Source organism: Mastigoproctus giganteus, chromosome 3, assembly GCF_048544385.1.
Source record: "Mastigoproctus giganteus isolate SK-2022 chromosome 3, ASM4854438v1, whole genome shotgun sequence".
Lineage (NCBI taxonomy): Eukaryota > Metazoa > Arthropoda > Arachnida > Uropygi > Thelyphonidae > Mastigoproctus > Mastigoproctus giganteus.
In genome coordinates this window covers 123,819,487-123,842,128 of record NC_143577.1, presented here as the reverse complement: position 1 = coordinate 123,842,128, position 22,642 = coordinate 123,819,487, and the positions used below count along the sequence as shown (strand labels likewise).

At 40.4% G+C, this 22,642-nt stretch overlaps 1 protein-coding gene across 1 annotated transcript in view; it reads right to left on the bottom strand.

Annotated features, from left to right (window-relative positions):
- LOC150088255 (intermembrane lipid transfer protein VPS13A-like) overlaps positions 1-22,642 on the bottom strand; it is a 3,009,916-nt gene that overhangs the window by 497,396 nt on the left and 2,489,878 nt on the right. The window contains exon 67 of the mRNA XM_090370087.1: positions 18,342-18,444. Coding sequence (XP_090226213.1) covers positions 18,342-18,444 — 103 coding nt within the window. The remainder of the gene's footprint in view (positions 1-18,341; positions 18,445-22,642) is intronic.

Below are 22,642 nucleotides of genomic sequence, written 5' to 3'. Positions count from 1 at the left end.
AATGGTTGGTCTGTGGAAGAGTGTAGTATTAAAAAGAGAGGAGTGGTATTATCCATTCTTTCTTTTTTTTGTTTCTTAGCATGGGATATATTTGTGTTGTCATGATCTGGATTATGTTTATCTAGCTCTGGCCCAAAAGATTCACATGAGGACTGATTATTTTTGTCCATCATTGCTCCTTTTAGCCCTGGGAGGGTGATTTTCTTCTCCAAGGTTTCCAGCCCCGCCATGTGGAGGTAGGAGCGATGCCACCAGTGACCAAGCGATGAAGTGAGGTTATTTATTAGTGCGTTAGTAAGTTAGTCGTATGTACAAGAAGAAAGGTGTCTTTCCTTTCTGTTAGGTACACTAACTTTTTTACTTTAGGAGAGCAAAATTAAATAACTCTGAAAAAAAATGAAGAATAACACTATAATTATCAGCTGCTCTTTAAGAAAATCACTTGGAAATCACTCAGAAATCACTATTGTCACTCGCTTGGCACTTGGAGCCACTTTATTTCTATCCCATATGTTGGATAGTGGCACAAACAGCTTAACATATCCTTTAAAAATACTGAATTTAAGATTGTCGCCAGACCAATACAGAAATTACATACTATACTAAAACAATCACTCAGTCCTTTCCTCTTTCGTAACACATATGACCTAGTATACAACATTTCATGTGGTGATTGCGACTCGTCTTACTAAGGATCAATGCAGTTTCTGCTGAATTTTAGGGTTAAACAGCATACGTCCTCAGTTTGTGCTTCTCCTTCAGCAGCACCATTAGCCTTTCATACTGTTAACAAAAAACATATATTTTTATTCAATGATGCCAAAATACTTAGTGTCCAGTGTCATATGAGACTATTAATTGCAGAAACCGTCAAAATTAAATTACATGAGAATTCTATTAACATTCGCTGTCCATACCTAATCTCTAATTCATGGTCTTTTACATGCATGCACGAAGACAAATATCCCTATTTAAGATTCATGCTCACACATACTCCGTAATTTTCATTCCTGTGATCATGACATATGGTTGAAAAGATCTGTCAGCTTCAAAAAGGAAAATCGTTTTTCAAAATTTACGTTAAAATTTTTTTTCATTTTTTAATTGTGTTCAATTGATTTTTTAATAAATTTTGGCTTTAATCATTTTTGTTAATGTGATATTCATTTTAATTTCTGGAGCGTATCATATGGAAGTGTTCTGCGTATCGTATTGAGGTAAATTTCTTTTATTCTTCTACAAAGTAAAGAATAAGCAAAAAGTTGATGGCACCCTTTCTCAAGATCAGATAACACACATGGGGGGGGGGAGCATAAATTAACTGAAAAAGGAATTTTATGAAAGATATGTGGAAATTTGTTTCTGAATCCAGTTGATTGCTAGAACAAACTTTCATTTACTTTTGTGGATGTGGGTAATTTTAATAAATATTAGGAAGATTAGAGGGGATGGACAAGAGATGTGTGAAGTTTTTTTGGCTGATGCTCTATAAGCTTCATTTCTTCTGTAATTTTTTTTCTTTAATTTATTTTCTTATCACTAAAATGTACAATCATTTTACATCAGTGTATTAAAAAGGAGGCTGTCATATTAGGGTCATCCAAAATTGAACTTGTAAATTGAACAGAGTATAAATGTGATATTAGGGCCATCTAAAACCAGCTCAATTGCCCATGTGTGATATTTCTGTTTATTGCATGTGTTCTCTGGTCAGTTTGACTGTTTCGGCAGATGAAAATAATTTATGCTCCCACATTAGAAACTCAGGTTTTCCCAGATTGTCTGAGGGAGGCTTACATTCTGCACATGCCTGGGGCCATCTAACTCAGCCACAGAGCAAAAAAAAAACCCAATAAAAGTTCCTTGCATCATTGAGAGGAATTGAACCCGGTCATTTTTCCATGGAGTTTGGGGAGGACAATGTTAATACACATGAGGGCTCACTTTTCAATAACAATAAAAGTTCTAGAAAAGTGAAGTTTTTTTTTTTTTTTTTTAACTTAAGGCTAAGGGTGTGATGCTTGGGAAACTTTACATGGTCACTATTCATTGGGTGTGGAAATTTAAATAAGTTATAACTGCCAAGAGTGCAGTTATTGCTTATTTAACAATTCAGAAATTTAGCAATAGAGAAATGCATAGATCACGAAGTTGCCAAAGCAAATTCAGACATCAGATTCTAAGCCATAAGTATAAACTTGCTTTTTTAAGATAGATATAAAGCACAGCATTAGCATAAGAATTAGCAGAGGCATAATGCAGGAAAGCAAGCTTATACAGCATCGGCCAAAAAACAAAAAAACCTTCCCATTTCACCTGTCCGTTCATTCCAGAAGTTTGTCCAGTTCTTCTTTAAAATAATTTAAGCTATCAACTTCCACAACAACAGATTGAAATTTGTTCCAGCAATCAAATACACACTGGCTAAAGGTAAATTTACACAAGATCTATTCTACATTTGAGCTTATGTCCCCTCATGTTCATAATCCATATACAGGTCTGGAGGCCTCATTTCAAGAAGGATGTAGAGCTGCAGAAAGGAGTACAGAGAAGGGCAACAAGATTAGTGAATGGAACAAAGGGTTGCTGTTACGAAGAAAGGCTTAAGTTTTGCAAATTACAGTGTCTGAAGACTAGACGCCGGCGAGGTGATCTGATAGAGGTGTATAAAGCCTTGAATGATTTGAGCATGCTCAATGCCGATAGGATTCTTCCTCTTGCTCAGAATAATCACCAGAGAGGGAATAAATTCAGACTGAGGAAAGACAGATGTAGGATAGATGTGCGGGATTTTGCCTTTAGCCCGCAGGTAGTTGGTTGGTGGAACAGACTTCCATCTTTTGTTGTGAAAGTTGATAGCCTAAATAAATTTCAGGCGGGCTGGACAGGTATTTCAAACGAAAGGAGGGGTGAAATGGGAGAGTTTTTTTTTGGCTGATGCTTCATAAGCTTGCTTTTTTGCATCATATGCCTCTACTAATGCTAATGCTAATCTGAGCAAGAGGCCGAATCCATTCAGAATTGAGCCTGCTCAAACCTTATACACTTCAATCGAATCACCTCACAGGTGCCCAGTTTCCAGGACGATGTAATTTTCAGAACTTAAGCCAATCGTGGTCAAGCGCAAACCCCTTTGTTCCCTTCACAAGTCTTGCAGTTCTCTGAACTTGTTGTACCAACTCTACATCCTTCCTAAAATGAGGCCTAAAGACCTAATTGCAGTACTCAAAGTGTGGCTTGACAAGGGGATAATCACCTCCTTATCCCTGTAAGCAAAATTTCTGTATATCATTGACAAGACCCCCATGACCTGCTCTAGCTGGATGTCTGTACTTCTCAGAAAACTTCATGTCTGACTGCACAATTATCCCATGGTCTTTTTCATTCTCCACCACTCTGAGTGTAGTACCACACAGTTGGTATATTTCTCTGAGCTTACTGCTACCCATAGGCAGTATTTTGCATTTGTCAATGTTAAACTTCAGTTGCTATTTCTCAATCCATCTAACCAAATTTTCCAGAAACGTTTGCAGCAGCATACTGTCATTACTGTTATTAACAACCCTGCCAACCTTTGTATCATCTGCAAACTTTGTCATTAAGTTTGATATACCTTCATCAATAACATTGATAATTATACAAAACAACAGTCGGCCCAACACTGAACCCTGGGGACACCACTAATAACATTAGTTCACAAAGAGCAGTGTCCATTGATTACCACTCTCTGTCTTCTCCCATTCAACCATCCTTTTATCCATTGTAGCAACTTGCCCTTAATGCCAGACCGGTCAAATTTGTACAATAGTCTTCAACAGGCAACAGTATCAAAAACTTTCCTGAAATCCGAGTACATGATATCAAAATTATATTTTGTATTCAAATCCATAACAATTCGGATACAAATTGTTAGTATCCAATTTGTATCCAAACAAATTGGATAGATCTCATCCACCCCTGACGTGTTTATTAGGTTTAACTTCAACAATTTCTCCTCCACTTTGCTCTTAGTTATTACAAAATCATTTAACTCCCTGTTAGAGTTTGATACACATCTGGCCTTCTCCTCCTTGAATAACTACTCACATTCGCATTAGTTGAGGCATATGATGTAAGAAAGCAAGCTTATACAGCATCACCAAAAAAAAAAAAAAAAAAAAAACCCTTCCCATTCCAACCATCCGGTCACTCCAAATTTTTGTCTAGTTTAGCCTTAAATTTATTTTAGCTGTCAACTTCCACAACAACAGATGGAAGTCTGTTCCAGGAATCAACTATCCACTGACTGAAGGCAATCTTTTGCACATCTATTCTACAACTGTCTTTCCTCAACTTGAATCTAGGTCCCCTCAGGTTCTTAATCTGAGCAAGCAGAAGTATCCCGTCAGCACTGAGCCTGCTCAAACCATTCAAAATATTATATACCTCAATCAGGCCACCTCGCAGGTGCCTAGTCTCCAGATGCTGCAACGTGCAGAACTTAAGCCATTCTTCCTAAGTGCACCCCTTTGTTCCTCTCACAAATCTTGTTACCCTTCTCTGTTACTCGTTTTAGCAACTCTACACTTCTTAAAATGAGGCCTCCAGAACTGTATACAGTACTCAAGGCATGGCCTGACCATTGCCTTATACAAAGGGATAATCACTTCCTTGTCTCTGCTAGCAAAATTCCTATATATCATTTACAAAACTCCATGACCTGCTCCGGCAGCACATCTGCACTGCTCACAGAACTTCATATGTGCCTGCACAATTATCCCCACATATTTTTCATTCTCCACCTAACTGAGTGTAGTGCCACACAGTTGGTATGTTTCTTTTGGGTTACTGCTACCCATATGGAGTACTTTGCATTTGTCAATGTTAAGCTTCAGTTGCCACTTCTCAGTCTATGTGCTTAACTTTTCTAGATCCTGTTGCAGTAGCATAGTTTCTTTACTGTCATTAACAACCTTTGTATCATCTGCAAACTTTGACATTAAGCCTGATATACCTTCATCAACATCATTAATAAATACGCAAAACAACAATGGGCCGAGCTCCGAACCCTGGGGGTCTCCACTAATAACATTAGTCCATGTAGAGCAGTGTCCATTTATTACCATTATCTGTTGTCTCCTACTCAACCATCCCTTTATCCACTGCTGTAACTTGCTCTTAATGCCATACCGCTCCAATTTGTACAGCAGTCTTCCATGTGCAACAGTATCATATGCTTTACTGAAATCCATGCATATGATATCAAAATTATTTTTTGCATCCAGTTCCTTTGTGACCACATCGTTGTATCCAATCAACTTGGTCAGACAACACTTCCCATTAACAAACCCATGCTGTGTCTGAACTATTACTGCTGTTTTCTTTAGGTGATCCTGTACCACCTCTTTAATTAGTGACTCCATTATTTTCCCCAGAACAAAAGTTAAACTAATAGGTATATAATTATTTGTGTCCCCCTTTGAACCCGCTTTGTGAATTGGGGATACATTTGCACATCTCTAGTCGACAGGGACCTGCCCTGACTCTAAGGATGCTCTTATAATTATGGCTAAGGGTTTTCTTACTTCGCTTGCTGCTTCCTTCATTATAACTGGATAGATTCCATCTGCCCCAGGTGCCTTTTTTATGTTTAACTTCAACAATTTCTCCTCCACTTTGCTCTAGTTATTACGAAATCAATTAGCTCCCTGTTAGAGTTTGATAAACTTCTGGCATTCCCCTCCTTGAATAAATCCCCAAGTGTGAATGTAGATGCAAAATACTCATTCAGTTTATCAGCTATTTGAGCAGGATAATCAATAGTCGAACCATCTATGTTAAGTGGACCAATCTGATTCATCCCCTTCCTTCTAGAGTTTACATAAGTAAAGAACTCTTTGCTGTTTTTCTTGGCATCCTTTGTCAAAGATTTCTTGCAATCTGCCTTCGCCTGCCTAACCTCCTTTGTGACTTGATTACAGACTAGCTTATATCTGCCAGCACAAATTATCAGGCGACACAGAAGCTTATATCGGCCTCTGTGTCGCCTGATAATTTATATGCATCCCATGCATTTTTATTCTCTGTCACGAGCCTCATTTATTCATCTGACATCCATTTAGACCTGAACCTTGAACAGTATTTCTTAGTTGGTATGAAAAGCCTAGTAACCTCCAAGATTAAGTCCCTGAAGACTTCCCATTTAGAATTCACTGTTGGTTACATCATCAGTTAATCCCACTGTATAGAATTTAAAAACCATCTGAGACCACTGTAGTCACCTTTATGGAAACAAATACCCTTCCCTTTACAAGTATGAATGTAGATGCAAAATACTCATTTAGTTTGGCAGTTATCTGATAATGATCATCTACATTCAAACCATTGATATCAAGTTGACCAATCTAATACATCCCCTGTCTTTTAGAATTTACATAAGTAAAAAACTCCTTGCTGTTTTTCTTTGTATGCTTTCTCATACTCTGCCTTCACTTGCCTAACTTCCTTTGTGACTCCATTACTTCATTAAATACTAGTTTATATTTACCATGTGCTTCTGTGTCGCCTGGTAATTTATATGCATCCCATGCATTTTTCTTCTCTGCCACGACTCTCATTAGTTCATCTGATGTTCATTTGAACCTAAACCTAGAACATAAGGGATGGTTGAGTGGCAGAAAACAGAGAGTGGTAATCAATGGACACTGCTCAACGTGGACTAATGTTATTAGTGGAGTTCCTCAGGGTTCAGTGTTGGGTCCATTGTTGTTTTCTGTATTTATAAATGATATTGATGATGGTGTATCAGGCTTAATGTCCAAGTTTGCAGACGATACCAAGGTTGGCAGGGTTGTTAAGGACACTACTGATACTATGCTGCTGCAACAGGATCTGGAAAGGTTGAGCAGATGGGCTGAGAGGTGGCAAATGAAGTTTAACATTGACAAATGTAAAGTACTACATACGGGAAACAGTAACCCCAGATCAACGTATCAACTCTGTGGTACTATGCTGACAGTGGTAGAGAATGAAAAGGACCTGGGGGTAATTGTGCAGGCAGATATGAAGTTCTCTGAGCAGTGCAGACGAGCTGCAAGAGTAGCTCATGGTGTCTTGTCAATGATATACAGGAATTTTTCTAGCAGGGATAAGGATGTGATTATTCCCTTGTATAAGGCATTGGTCAGGCCACACCTTGAGTACTGTATACAGGTCTGGAGGCCTCATTTCAAGAAGGATGTAGAGCTGCTCGAACGAGTACAGAGAAGGGCAACAAGATTAGTGAATGGAACAAAGGGTTGCTCTTATGAAGAAAGGCTTAAGTTTTGCAAATTACAGAGCCTGGAGACTAGGCATCGGCGAGGTGATCTGATAGAGGTGTATAAGGTTTTGAATGGCTTGAGCATGCTCAATGCCGATGGGATTCTTCCTCTTGCTCAGAATAATCACCTGAGAGGGCATAAATTCAAATTGAGGAAGGACGGATGTCGGATAGATGTGCGGAAATTTGCCTTTAGCCAGCGGGCAGTTGGTTTGTGGAATAGACTCCCATCGCTTGTTGTTGAAGTTGATAGCCTAAATAAATTTAAGGCTCAGCTGGACAGGTATTTCGAACGAACGGAGGGGTGAAATGGGAGTAGTGGTTGTTTTTTTTTTTTTTTTTGGCTGATGCTGAATAAGCTTGCTTTCTTGCATCATATGCCTCTACTAATGCTAATGCTAACATTATTTCTTATATGGTACGAAAAGCCTAGAAGCTTCCAAAATGAATTCTTTCAATGCTTTCCATTTAGAATCTGCTGTTGGTAACATCAACAGTTGATCCCGCTGTATGGAATTTAAAAACTGTCTGAGACCACTGTAGTCACCTTTACGAAATCAAAACTCCTTCGCTTTACTCCTGATGGTAGTTACATCTTTTAGCATTAGCAGGGGCATTTGATGCAAGAAAGCAAGCATATGCAGCATCAGCCAAAAAAATAAAATAAATAAAATAAAATAACCACTTCCACTTCACCTCTCTGTTCGTTAAAAATACCTGTCCAGCTGAGCCTTAAACTTATTTAGGCTATCAACTTCCAAGACAAGGGATGGAAGTCTGTTCCACCAACCAACCACCCGCTGGCTAAAGGCAAATTTCCACACGTCTATCCTACATCTGTCTTTCCTCAATTTGAATTTATGCCCTCTCAGGTGATTATTCTGAGCAAGAGGAAGAGTCCCATCAGGATTGAGCATGCTCAAACCATTCAAGGCTTTATACACCTCTATCAGATCACTTCGCTGGTGCCTAGTCTCCAGACACTGTAATTTGCAAAACTTAAGCCTTTCTTCATAAGAACACCCCTTTGTTCCATTCACTAATCTTGTTGCCCTTCTCTGTACTCGTTCCAGCAGCTCTACATCGTTCTTGAAATGAGGCCTCCAGACCTGTATACAGTACTCAAGGTGTGGCCTGACCATTGCCTTATACAAGGGAATAATCACCTCCTTATCCCTGCTAGAAAAATTCCTATATATCATTGACAATACACCATGAGCTACTCTTGCAGCCGGTGTGCACTGCTCAGAGAACTTCATATCTGCCTGCACAACCACCCCCAGGTCCCTTTCACTCTCTACCACTGTCAGTGTAGTACCACACAGTTGATACGTTGCTCTGGGGTTGCTGTTTCCCATATGTAGTACTTTACATTTGTCAATGTTAAAATTCATTTGCCACCTCTCAGCCCATCTGCTCAACCTTTCCAGATCCTGTTGCAGCAGCATAGTGTCAGTAGTGTCTTTGACAACCCTGCCAACCTTCGTATTATCTGCAAACTTGGACATTAAGCTTGATATACCATCATCAATATCATTTATAAATACAGAAAACAATAATGGACCCAATACTGAACCCTGATGGATTCCATTAATAACATTAGTCCATGATGAGCAGTGTCCATTGATTACCACTCTCTGTCGTCTTCCCCTCAACCACCCCTTTATCTATAGCAGCAGTTTGCCTCCAGTGCCACACTGCTCCAATTTGTGCTGCAGTCTTCCATGTGCAACTGTATCAAAAGCCTTTCTAAGATCCAAGTATATAATATCAAAGTTATTCCCGGCATCCAGTACTTTTGTGACTGCATCATAGTATCCAATCAAATTGGTCAGGCAAGACTTCCCTTTAACAAAACCATGCTGTGTCCAAGCTATAACTGAAGTCTTTTCTAGATGATTCTTCAGTGCTTCTTTAACCAGTGCCTCCATTAATTTTCCAGGAACAGAAGTTAAACTCACAGGTCTATAATTACTTGTGTCACCCTTTGATCCTCCTTTGTGAATTGGGGTCACATTTGCACATCTCCAGTCCATGGGTACCTCCCCTGAGTCCAAGGAAGCTCTCATAATTATGGCTAAGGGTTTGCTTACTTCCTTTGCTGCCTCCTTTAATATAACTGGATCGATCCCATCCACCCCAGATGCCTTTCTTGTGTTTATCTTCAACACTTTCTCCTCCACTTTACTCTCAGTTATTAAAAGATTCTCTAGCTTACTGCCAGAGTTGAATACACCTCTGGCATTCCCCTTGCTGAATAACTCCTCATGTGTGAATGTCGATGCAAAATATTCATTTAGTTTGTTAGCTACCTGAGCAGGATCATCAACAGTTGACCCATCGATATCAAGTGGACCAATCTGATTCATCCCCTTCCTTCTAGAGTTTGTATAAGTAAAGAACTCTTTGCTGTTTTTCTTTGCATCCCTTTCCAAAGATTTCTCGTAATCTGCCTTCATCTGCCTAACCTCCTTTGTAACTTGGTTACAGATCAACTTGTATCTATCATAGGCTTCTGTGTCACGTGTTAATTTGTATGTATCCCATGCATTTTTCTTCTCTGCCATATGTCTCATTAGTTCATCTGACATCCATTTAGGCCTAAAACTTGAACAATCTTTCTTAGTTGGTATTTAAAGCCTAGTAGCTTCCAAGATAAGTTCTCTGAATGCTTCCCATTTTGAATTTGCTGTTGGTAACATCATCAGTTGGTCCCACCGTATAGAATTTAAATACTGTCTCAGTCATATCGTAGTCGCCTTTATGAAAGCAATAACCCTTCCCTTTACCCCTAATGGTAGTTACCTCTTTGAGTAAATCCCACTTCAACACACTGTGATCACTGCCACCTAGTGGTTCATTTATCTGCAGATTCTTAATGCATGAAGAATCACTACTGATAATCAAATCAAGAGTATTACTCCCTCTAATTGCCTCCCGAACATGCTGATGTGTAGAAAACAATCATCCAATAAATCCACAAAAGCCCTGCTAGTGTGTGAGTGACCAACCAACAAATTCCAGTCGATATCTGGGAAATTAAAATCCTCCATTATAAGACTCTCTGATTTACTGGCCCACTCTATTTCCCTGTACAGTTTCTTATTATACTCATCAGAGTCATTAGATCCTATAGCACACTCCTACTCTCAATTTTGATCTCCCAATGCTTATGTCACACCAAACTGACTCGACACTGCACTGTCCAGCGATGTCGAATGGCTTCATTTCCTTGGATTTTATGTCTTTCTTAACTAATAGCATAACCCCTCCTCCCTTCCTATCCTGTCTATCCTTTCTGTAGACATTGTACTCCCCAAATACCAGTTCTGCATTCCTTATATCTGTATGACACCACGTCTCTGAAATCACAACAATATCTGCCTTTGATGTTTTGAGCAATACCTCAAAATCATCAAATTTATTTACTGAACTCCTAGCATTGGTGTACACGCAAGTATGCATGCACCTGTTCTTTTTCTTAGCTACTCTAACACAACCCATGTGTTTACTTGTACCCCAGTGATTCCCAGCAGTCTCTGAAATATCCTGCATTTTATTTTCCAGGCTGCTGCTCATTCCAATAGAAGCAGTGCAAGAATCACTTTCACCTCTGCCAGTGGCTACTGTTAATCTATTAGTCCTTGTACCCCCCAATCTAGCAGTTTTCCGACCCACCTAACACTGCCTCGATAGCATCAGCAAACATTCTTGCACCCTTTCTATTTAAGTGTATCCCATCCCTGTAGAAGCAGTCTCTCCTGTTAACAACAGGAGATCACTGTGATCACAGCCACCTCGTGGTTTCATTATCTGCAATTTCTTAATGCATGAATAATCACTGATTATCACTGCTGATAATCAGATCAAGAGTATTACTCCCTCTATTTGCCTCTCAAACTTGCTAATGTAGAAAAAAATAATCCAGTAAATCCAAAAAATTCATGTTACTGTGAGTGTGACCAACCCACAAATTCCTGTTAATATCAGGGAAGTTAAAATGCGCAATTATAAGAGACATTCTGATTTTCTGGCCAACTCTATTTCTCTGTATAACTGTTCATTGTACTCATCAGAGTCATTAGTACTATAACACAATCCTACCCTCATTTTTGCTTTCCCAGTGCTTATTTTACACCAAACTGACTCAACATTGTCCACCAATGTCAAGTGGTGGACAGTACAATGTTGCCTTAGATTTTATGTGTTTCTTAACTAACAGCATAATCCCTTTTCTCATCCTATCCTCTCTATCCTTTCTGTACACATTGCGCTCTAAAATTCCAATTCTGCATTCCTGCAATCTGTGTGACACGGCATCTCTGATATCCCAATAATATCCACCTTTGATGTTGTGACCAGCACTTAAAATTCATCAAATTTATTTATTATACTCCTAGCATTGGTGTACAAGCAAGTATACATGCACATGTTTTTATTTCTAGTTACCTTAATACAGCCAATGTGTTTGCTTGTTTCATGGTGACTCCCAGCAGTTCCTGAAATCACCAACAACTTGCTTTCCTGGCTGCTGCTCATTCCAGTATAAGCTGTGCAAGAATCAGTTCCACCTCTACCTGAAGCTAGTGTTAATCTATTAATTTGCGAATCCCCCCCCCCAAGCTAACAGTTTTTTGACCCATCTAACATTGCCTCGATATCATCAGCAAATTGCACCTTCTCTCTTTAAGTGTATTCCATCCTTGTAGAAGCAATCCCTCCTGTTAATAAGCACAGATCACGCTGAGAAAAATTCTATCCCATGAGCTTTTTTGCACAATCTCTCTGGGGCTGAATTGATTGACAGGGCTTTCATCATATACTCCCTCCTATTGTGTCTGGTCAGAATTGCAGATACTTTAAAATTTAACTCCAACTCCGGGGGAGATGTACAGCTTTGCCGACTACACTCACTCCTCAAAACCATCTGGTGCACTGAACAAATTCTGCTAACATGGAGGAAAGCCATTATCGTACCGATCCACAAGAAAGGTTTGTTTGTTTGTTTGTTTGTTTCGGGATTTATTGGGCGCATCGGCAACTATGGCCATAGTGCGCCACACAAGAAAGGTGATAACCGGGATTGCAAGAACTACCGTGGCATCAGCCTCCTTTCCATCATCGGAAAGGTCTTTATGAAGATCATCCAGTCAAGGCTGCAAAAACATCGCGAGCAAACCAGTCGAGAAGAACAGGCAGGATTTAGACCCGGGCGAGGATGCTGTGATCAAATCTTTGCCATCCGTCAGCTGATGGAGGAGAGGATCCAGTGTGGACAGCGAACCGTCATTGTTTTCATTGACTTTAAGTCTGCTTTCGACTGTGTCCATCGGCCTGCCTTATGGGAGCTACTAGAGGTCGAACATGTACCTCGAAAAGTCATCACACTCCTCCAAATTGCATACAACGGTTTAACCAGCCAGGTGTGCATCCAGAACGATTTATCTGAAGAATTTACCATCCAAACTGGAGTCCGCCAAGGGGATGTAGCCTGCCCGTTGCTTTTCAACATCGTGGTCGACGCCATTATGAAGCAAGCATTCAGAAACAGACGGGGCATACAATATGACAAGGATCACTATGTGACTGACCTGATGTTTGCCGATGATAGTGCTATCTTTGCTGGTAACGACTCTGAAGCCACGGACATCCTCCACGACATTGCCTGCATTGCCCAGCCATACCGTTTGAAGATCAATGCTGATAAGACAAAAGCCCTGATAACAGATGGGTCGCAAGCCACCATCTATCTCGAAGGCGTCCAGGAGAAGAAAGTTGTATCCACCATGGAAATCCACAGCAGAATTGGACAGGCGGCCACTGCGTTCGTCTTGCTCAAATGGTGTCTGTGGAAGAGGACCAACATTTCCTCAAAGACTAAAATCTGACTCTTCCGGACTTTGATCCTGTCCATTCTCATTTACGGATCAGAAACATGGATTTGTCTCACGCTAGATTTAAACAAACTCGAGGTATTCCAAATGCGATGCCTGCGGCAGATTTTGGGCATCTCACTTCGTGACCGCATCACTAATGATACCATCCGCACCAGATGCCGACAGCAACCAACCATTGCCGACCAAATCCAGAGGCGAAGGCTTAGATGGTTTGGCCACATATGTAGAATGGGCACGAACAGAATACCATCCACACTCCTTTGGAGACAACGACCCACCCAATGGAGCATCCAATGGACCGCGCCTAGGAAAACGTGGGCCAAGCAAGTGGAAAATGACTTGAAGAGCCGACGTCTCGACCTTAACCAGGCCAGGCTTGACGCCATGGATCGTAAAGTATGGAAGAACATCACAGAGCAAGTCCGAAACCCTGCGGCACCTACAGCAGCATACTGGTTGTGTGGCCAACCGCCTCCCCCAGCTGCCAGCTAAGGACCAAGAAGAAGAAGAAGAACTCCAACTCAAGACATTTTTTTTTTTTTCAACGTTGACCTGTAATTGTTAAGTAAGTCTGGAGATCTCCTGCTCTTAATGTCATTAGTGCCAATGTGTATAACAATATCACCCTTTATGCCCTTAAAAGATGATGTCTGCTCTACAACATCATCAACTTTTGCTCCTGGCAGACATATTCTGTCCTATTCTACCTATCCTTTTTTCCCAATATTTTTCCTGTTTCCCTGACAATTGCATCACCGACAATAAGTAGCTACTGTGGGACCAGCACATTCTGCACTGAAGATTCCCTGCTGTGTTGCCTGATGCACAAGAGTTAGCTCTGACATTGAGACGGGCAGCTTAGAGCTTGATACTTACTTGCTCCACGGTGCTAGAACCTTGTAGAACTTTGGCCTCCTCAACAATTTTTGTCCAGCTGTCTCTTTTGCTGGCCATTGTTTTCAATCATCTCACCCTAAGCTGTCATTGATCATTATTCATGTCATCTACTCACCTCCTTCTCACTCTTCATCTCATTCTTCTTCCTCCCGGTTGTCCTTCCATTGCATTCCTTGGCCATCTGTTTTCCTCCATTCGTATCACATGGCCTACCCGTCTAAGTCTTGGGCTCTTTATCACTGCCACTATATCCGGTTCTCCATACAGTTCCTTCAACTCTTTGTTTTTCCTTATTTTTCTTTATTTTCCACTCTTCCATGACTTTTACCAGGCCAATGATTTTTCTTTCTTATCTGCCTTTCCCACATTTAACACAAATTTAACGATTTTTCATCCTTTTTATTAAGCACCCATGTTTCACTAGCGTAAGTCATGATAGGTCGTACTACTGTTTTGTGTAACACTAATTTAGAGAACAGCCTTGATCAAAAGTGTTTCTGCAGGAAAAATAGCATCTATTACAAGCATTAAGACGAGCCTGAATTTCTCGAGTGTTACTACTATCTTGTTGAATCACAGCTCCCAGATATTTGAAGGATTCTGTTCTACTGAAACTATGCTTTGCTGTTAGCCAGATCTGTTGGGTATTTTGTATCTTCTTCCTATTTGTAATCATAAACTTAGTTTTATTTTCATTTATCTTCAACCCAATCCTTTCTGCTTCTTTCTCAAGCTCTCCAAAGCTGTCCTCAGAATATGTGGGTTTCTGGAAGTCATCACTACATCATCTGCATAGGCTAAGTGCTGGTAGAGTCTGTTATATATGATCCCATTGGAGGTGGCTGATATTTTCCTCATAACCCTCTCCAACACCAAGTTAAAATGGACTGGCTCCTCCTGTCTCAGCCCTCTCCTCACTTTGAAGGACTCTGAGGGATTCCCTTGCACCTTAAGTATTGTCAATGATATACAGGAATTTTTCCAGCAGGGATAAGGAGGTGATTATTCCATTGTATAAGGCAATGGTCAGGCCACACCTAGAGTACTGTATACAGGTCTGGAGGCCTCATTTCAAGAAGGATGTAGAGCTGCTGGAACGAGTACAGAGAAGGGCAACAAGATTAGTGAATGGAACAAAGGGGTGCTCTTACGAAGAAAGGCTTAAGTTTTGCAAATTACAGTGTCTGGAGACTAGGCACCAGCGAGGTGATCTGATAGAGGTGTATAAAGCCTTGAATGGTTTAAGCATGCTCAATGCTGATGGGATTCTTCCTCTAGCTCAGAAAAATCACCGGAGAGGGCATAAATTCAAATTGAGGAAAGACAGATGTAGGATAGACGTGCGGAAATTTGCCTTTAGCCAGCGGGTGGTTGGTTGGTGGAACAGACTGCCATCCCTTGTGGTGGAGGTTGATAGCCTAAATAAGTTTAAGGCTCAGCTGGACAGGTATTTTGAACGAACAGAGGGGTGAAGTGGAAGTGGGTTTTTTTTTTTTTTTTTTTGGCTGATGCTGCATAAGCTTGCTTTCTTGCATCAAATGCCTCTACTAATGCTAATGCTAATGCTTAACCTTGCATTTGCTTCCTTCAAACATAATCTTCGTCAGCCTTACTAGCTTTTTTTGGTATGCCCAGGCTTCCCATCATTTTCAACAGCTCCACTCTATCCACACTATCATATGTTGTGCTGAAATCAATAAAGAGATGGTGCAGATCTACATTATATTAGTAGCACTTCTCCAAGATCTGTCCGAAGGTGGAAATATGGTCAACAGTCGGCCTACTGGATGGAACCCACTTTGATATTCACCAACTATTCCTTCTGCTAATCTTGATATTCTTCTAGTCAGCATGAAGGATAAAATCTTATATGTTACACTAAGCAGGGCAAACCCTCTATAGTTTCCACACAGTTTATCTCCCTTCTTGTGGATTGGGATGATTACTGCTATCTTCCAGTCACTTGGCAATTCTTCTCTTTCCCATATGTCTGATATAATTTTTGGATCAGTTTGGATCTTCTCTGGGTGTTTTGTTGTTTTTAGCCCTTTGGACCTCTTCTATTGTTGGGCCCAAGATACCTTCAGCATTATCTGTTTCTTCTTTCTTTTCTATAATTTATTCTGGGCATCCCTGTTCGTTATTAAGTAAGGAATTAAAATGCTCCTTCCAAACTTCTGTGATCTCCACTAACCGCCTCCCCACTATTTTTCCTTTCTTATTCTTACACAGGTTAAAAAAAGCAGCTGGAAACGTTTCCTACTTCTTTATAGAATTTCCTGATCTGCCCTCTGTCGTATTCTTCTTGCATTTTTTCTATTCTTTTCTTTTCCCATTTCCTTTTCTTTTGTCTACATACCGACTTCGCTTCAGCTCTTTTAACCATGTATTCCTCAGTATTCTTTCTAGGTCCTCTCTGTAACATTTTCTGCCTGGCTTGGTTTCGTTCCCTCCAGGATCTTCTCATAAGATTGATCGAACCAGTCATTTCTCACAATTTTTTGTTCCCACTCTAAGTGCTTCTTCTACTGCTACACTCAGTGCTTCATTAATATCATTATATCCTTAATATTTTTTTATTGATGGACTCACCATCCTGTTGGTGTTTCTCCAGTTGTTCCTTGACTTTCATTCTAAATCTTTCTCTAGTATCTTCATCTTCTTTAAGCTTATCTTGTTGATATTTTTCTTTGTTATCCCTCCTTTCCCTCTATATACTTTTGAGAGCCTATTTTGCAGATGGCACTGTACCATAAAATGGTCTGAGTCGCAATCTGCACCCCTGTAACTCCTCATGTCCATTACATCCATAGCATGATGAATATTAATGAGGATGTGATCTATCTGATTATGTGTGACACCATCAGGTGATCAAGTTTCTTCGTGGATATTCTTATGTGGGAAATTTGTGCTACTAATGCTAAGCCTTTCCCTCTTGCAAAGTCTATTAGCCTTTCTCCATTTTTATTACTGGTTTTGTGTAAGCTGTTTCTTCCTATAGTTGGTATGTGTACTTCCTCTCTCCCTACTTTGGTATCGAAATCTCGAAGGAATGAGTTTAATATCATGTCTTGGGGCCTCAACTAATGTTCTCTCCATTGCTTCGTAAAAGGCATCCTTTGCCTCATCCTCCTCATCTTCTGTCGGAGTGTGGAAACTGATCATGAATGTGTTAAAAAAAGACCCTCTAAGCCTTAGCATACATATTCTTTCATTAATTACACTGTAACTCATCATTTGTGCTTTAGTGTCCTTTTTAATCATAAAGCTTGTCCCCAGAATGTTGTCTCTGCTTCCATTATTTATTAGGATGTAGTCTTGGAGGTCTATAATTTCTAAGTTTCCCCATCTTATCTCTTGTAATTTCCTGCTTGTTCCTGGTTGTTACAAACTTCAGACTTCCTATGTAGCTACAAAAATCTCTTTAATCCTTTTGGCATGCTTGGGTCAAATTCCATTTGAGACAGTTTGGCTATTTCCTTAAGGTTTTGTAACGTTATGTTTGTTTTCTGGGGTGGGGTTGTTAGCCCCAACCCCCAACCTGGAAGATCAGAGTGTCTCGCTTAGTCTGAGTTGTCACCTGTAACCTGTCCAGCCTGGAAACCCCTGCTGTTAGTCAGACTACTGCCCTTTTAGCTCACAGGGAGCATTTGGCCATACAAACTCCACCACTACATCAAAGTGGAGATACCTTCGGGGGGGGGGGGGAGCTTAGAGCTCGAAGGAATTTAAATGGCCCTCCATTTAAATTCCTTCGAGGGGTATCTACCATACACCTCAAACTCTCATAGATGCCTATCAGAACCCTGAGTTGGTGCCTAATATCTTCACACTCTCTGAACCTAGCACACACACAATGACATCCTCCTTGGCTAGATCATGTCCTGTTCCAGAAAGGTCTATAAACATTTCACATTTTGATATCAACAAACTATTCAATCAAATGATAGAAAAAGACATTGAGAAAGTTTGCAGTAGTTGTATATAATTTACAAATGCTTATGGTGAATGAAGAAACAGTACTTAAAGAAATGGTGGACTTGCAATTGATGAATTAATGTTTTAATGTAAATTTTTCAAGAAGTGCTAGAATTTTGAGATTTCTGAGTAGAAATTTATGAGGTTTTACTTTATTATTAATTGTTAAAAACTGTCACACAATTTGTAAGAATTATCACTGTGCACTTTATACTTTCCCATGTGTAACATTTATAACTGTTTAAATGTAATTCACAAAAAAACAATACCTCATTTTTTGGTCCCTCAAGACTGGTGAACATGTCATATAGTGACAAGAGGAATCCTTTATCTAGCCTTATGGTCAGCTCTTGTAGCAATATTTTGAAATACCTAGGATATGACATAAAGGCTTTTATAAGAAATAAAGGATATTATATCTATTTATATATCCATATATACTGAGAACTTTAAACAGGAAAAAGATCAGGGTAAAACAGATATTGTGGAATTATGTGAGAAAATATAGTAAGAAAAAAGGGACTTCAGAAATGATAATGGGGTAAGATTTTCATATTCTGTCAGTAAAGAGAATAAGAATGGAGCAAAAGTTCGTTAGAGTAAGCTGGGTAAATGGGTAATCTCAGTGAAGATGTGTACAGGTAACACAGCCCGTACACATCTTCACTGAGGCTCCACAAGGTGTTGCAGGGTGTCTTGTGGTAGTGCTACTCATACATTGCACAATGTATCCAGTAATACCAGCACAATTGAGTTGGGGCACCTCCGTAGCCAGGTGGGCAGAAGCAGCAATGTGTAGCACACGCTTCTTGATTAGACCGGGGTTCGAGCCATGACCACCAAATACAGAGGATGCGGAAAGGTCAGGAAATGACCAGCGCATATCCCGGAGCAATATGGCCTTAGTTGCTAATGCTCCTAAAAACCAAATAACAAACAAACAATTCGGTTGAGCATGTACCAAGTAAACATGCACAATTGGGTTGAGCGTGTTTGGGTGAGTTGTGGAGCCACGGAAGGACAGAGAATTGATTGTCATGCTCGTTTGTTTGTTTGTTTTTAGGAGCATTAGCAACTAAGGCCATATTGCTCCAGTAATATGCGGTGGTCATTCCCTTGACCTTTCCGCATCCTCCGTATTTGGTGGTGACGGGTTCGAACCCCGGTCTAATCAAGAAGCGTGTGCTACGCACTGCTGCTCCTTCCCACCTGGCTACGGAGGCACCTTGTCATGTTCCTGAAACAGGATAGCAACTTGCAAGGCCTTATGACATGGTGTGTTTCTTGTTGATAGACACTAGAGCTGTATGGCATACTTGGTTGGCAATAACAGAAAGGTAGGCATTGTGTTTGAGCTGTTGATGAGAAATGGAGGAACAAATGCAGGGCAGTATGGGCTGTGTAGGCAGAATGAGAAATGAGAAAGGCTAGAAATTTTTGTATAGAATGATCTAACAATTACAGATACTTGGTTTAGACAACATAAAAGAAGGGGATATTGAGCGTGTTTGGGTGAGTTGTGGAGCCACGGAAGGACAGAGAATTGATTGTCATGCTCGTTTGTTTGTTTGGTTTTTAGGAGCATTAGCAACTAAGGCCATATTGCTCCAGTAATATGCGGTGGTCATTCCCTTGACCTTTCCGCATCCTCCGTATTTGGTGGTGACGGGTTCGAACCCCGGTCTAATCAAGAAGCGTGTGCTACGCACTGCTGCTCCTTCCCACCTGGCTACGGAGGCACCTTGTCATGTTCCTGAAACAGGATAGCAACTTGCAAGGCCTTATGACATGGTGTGTTTCTTGTTGATAGACACTAGAGCTGTATGGCATACTTGGTTGGCAATAACAGAAAGGTAGGCATTGTGTTTGAGCTGTTGATGAGAAATGGAGGAACAAATGCAGGGCAGTATGGGCTGTGTAGGCAGAATGAGAAATGAGAAAGGCTAGAAATTTTTGTATAGAATGATCTAACAATTACAGATACTTGGTTTAGACAACATAAAAGAAGGGGATATATGCAATGTGGCAATAATGATCTCTGACTGGTGCATTAAAAGGAACACAAAGTGATGGAACTCAAAATGGGTTTATTGTTATTCAAAGTAATCACTACCTGATTGAATGCACTTATTACACTGTTCTAAAAGGTTCTGAGAAGAATCAACAAACGTATCCAAAGGGATTGTTTCAGTTTGGTAGTTATGTTTCTCTTTATGTGTCCTCAACATTCTGAAATTTCATTTCTTTGAGAGCAGTTTTCATCTTGTGAAAGAGGAAGAAGTCTGCAGGTGCTAGATCAGAAGAAAAGGGTGGATGGTTTATCTGTACAATACAATGTTTCATCAGAAATGAAAGTGTGGAAAGGGGCCAGGACACTGGCAGTAATGGCAGTGTGCTACTGCAACAGGATCTAGATAATTTGGGCAGATGGGCTAAGAAGTGGCAACTGAAGTTTAACCTTGACAAATGCAAAATACTGCATATGGGTAGAAGTAACCCCAGAGAAATGTACCAACTGTGTGGTACTACACTTAAGGTGGTAGTAAATGAAAAAGACTTGGGAGTAATTGTGCAGTCAGATATGAAGTTTTCTGAGCAATGCAGACAGGCTGCCAGGGCAGGTCATGGGGTTTTGTCAATGATTTATAGGAATTTTGCTAGCAGGGAAAAGGAGGTGATTGTTCCTCTGTATAAGGCAATGGTCAGGCCACGCCTTGAGTACTGTGTACAGGTCTGGAGGTCTCATTTTAGGAAAGATGTAGATTTGCTTGAGCGTGTACAGAGAAGGGCAACAAGATTGGTGAGGGGAATGAAGGGATCCTCTTACCAAGAGAGGCTTAAGTTCTGCAAATTGCAGTGGCTGGAGACTAGGCACCTGCGCGGTGATCTGATTGAGGTGTATAAGGCCTTGAATGGATTGAGCATGCTGAATTCTGATGGGATCCTTCCACTTGTTCAGATTACGAACCTAAGGGGGCATAAATTCAAATTAAGAAAAGCCAGATGTAGAATAGATGTGCAGAAATTTGCCTTTAGCCAGCGGGTGGTTAATTGCTGGAACAAACTTCCATCTGTCGTTGTGGAAGTTGATAGGTTAAATAAATTTAAGGAGGAACTGGGCAGGCATTTAGAGGGAATGGTGTGATTTTTTTTTTGGCTGATGCTGCATAAGCTCATATACTTGCTTTCTTGCATCACATGCCACTACTACTACTGTCGTGCAACAAAAACCAGCTGCTTTCTCTAGAAATTGCAACCTCATCTGGGAAATGCACTTTAGTAGTCTGTGAAGCACGAGTACAGTCGGGTATCCATATTCGCGAGGGGTTACGTGTCAACATTTCTCACTAAAATATGAAATTCCACAAAAATCTGTACTCTTCGAAATAGCCCTAGATGTTTTCTATGTATGACTAAACACTTACGCAATCATTTACAATTAACAGAAAAATGTTTAAATGTGTTTAAAAGGTTTTAATTGTGTTTTACAATAATGAGTATAATGAGTAACATTTTAGAACCATGTTTCAAAAAGTACTGTACTGTACTTTATTACCTAGTTAAGGTCAAGGCATGCACTGGGTATTCCTATATTCTATATTCACCATATAATTCAGTACTTTTTAGTAGTAGGGTTCTCAGAGGCTGGCAAAGAAGCAGGGTTGGCTGATGTCAAAACTTCCGGTTCGGGGGGGGGGGGGGGGGGGGGTACTGGAGTTTTAGGCATCGACGTAGTTGTCCTCTTCAAGAATACTGTGATGGGAACCTGCTTCTTTTGTTTGAACTCATTGAACATGGCTGTGTATGGTGTTAAAATATTGTGCGGATTTCCTTGATTTCATTGCATGAATCATGTCATTGTATTCACAGAAGAAGCCTGCTAGGTGTTTGGGTGTCACACATTGCCTACGCTAGGTTTTCCAAGTCAAATTTCTTCTCTTGGTGTGGTTCTTCCTCAACCCCATTCTCATCCTTAGAGTTGGAGCAAACAAGCTCCTCAAGTTCATCATCCATTAGTGTTTTCGCCTGTCCATCAATTAAATCATTGATCTCCTCCTCTAAGTTCTTGAAACCTCATCCTCTAAGTTCTTGAAACCTCATCCTCTAAGAGCTCTTGGATACTGTGTATGGAAAATTAGGCCAGGCTTTGTCAGATGCCTGCTGCATTGCTGCAAACTAGCAGCATAACCCAATCTCATGCCACCTTGAATCCAGGGGGCCTTCTTCTCTTCGACAGCTATATAGGTGTACTGAGGCGTCTCTTCCAAAATAATGCCATCTCATCGGCATTGAAAACCTGTTCAGGTTTATATCTCTTCTCCTCGATGAGCTTCTTGAGTTGCACAGGGTAGGCCTTAACAGCTGAAACAGACTTGCCCGTGATCTTTACATTACAGAGTGAATAATGCAGCTTGAATTTCTGGAGCCAGCCTTTGCTGGCAATGAAAGTGGTTTCCACAGTGCTGCTGGTACAGGGGGGTTTGCTGCTTAAATCTGTTGTCAAGAACGAGGACCTTAGTAGAAATCATACCACTGTTCACAGGCAAATTGTTCTTGTGCTGGTCTTTGA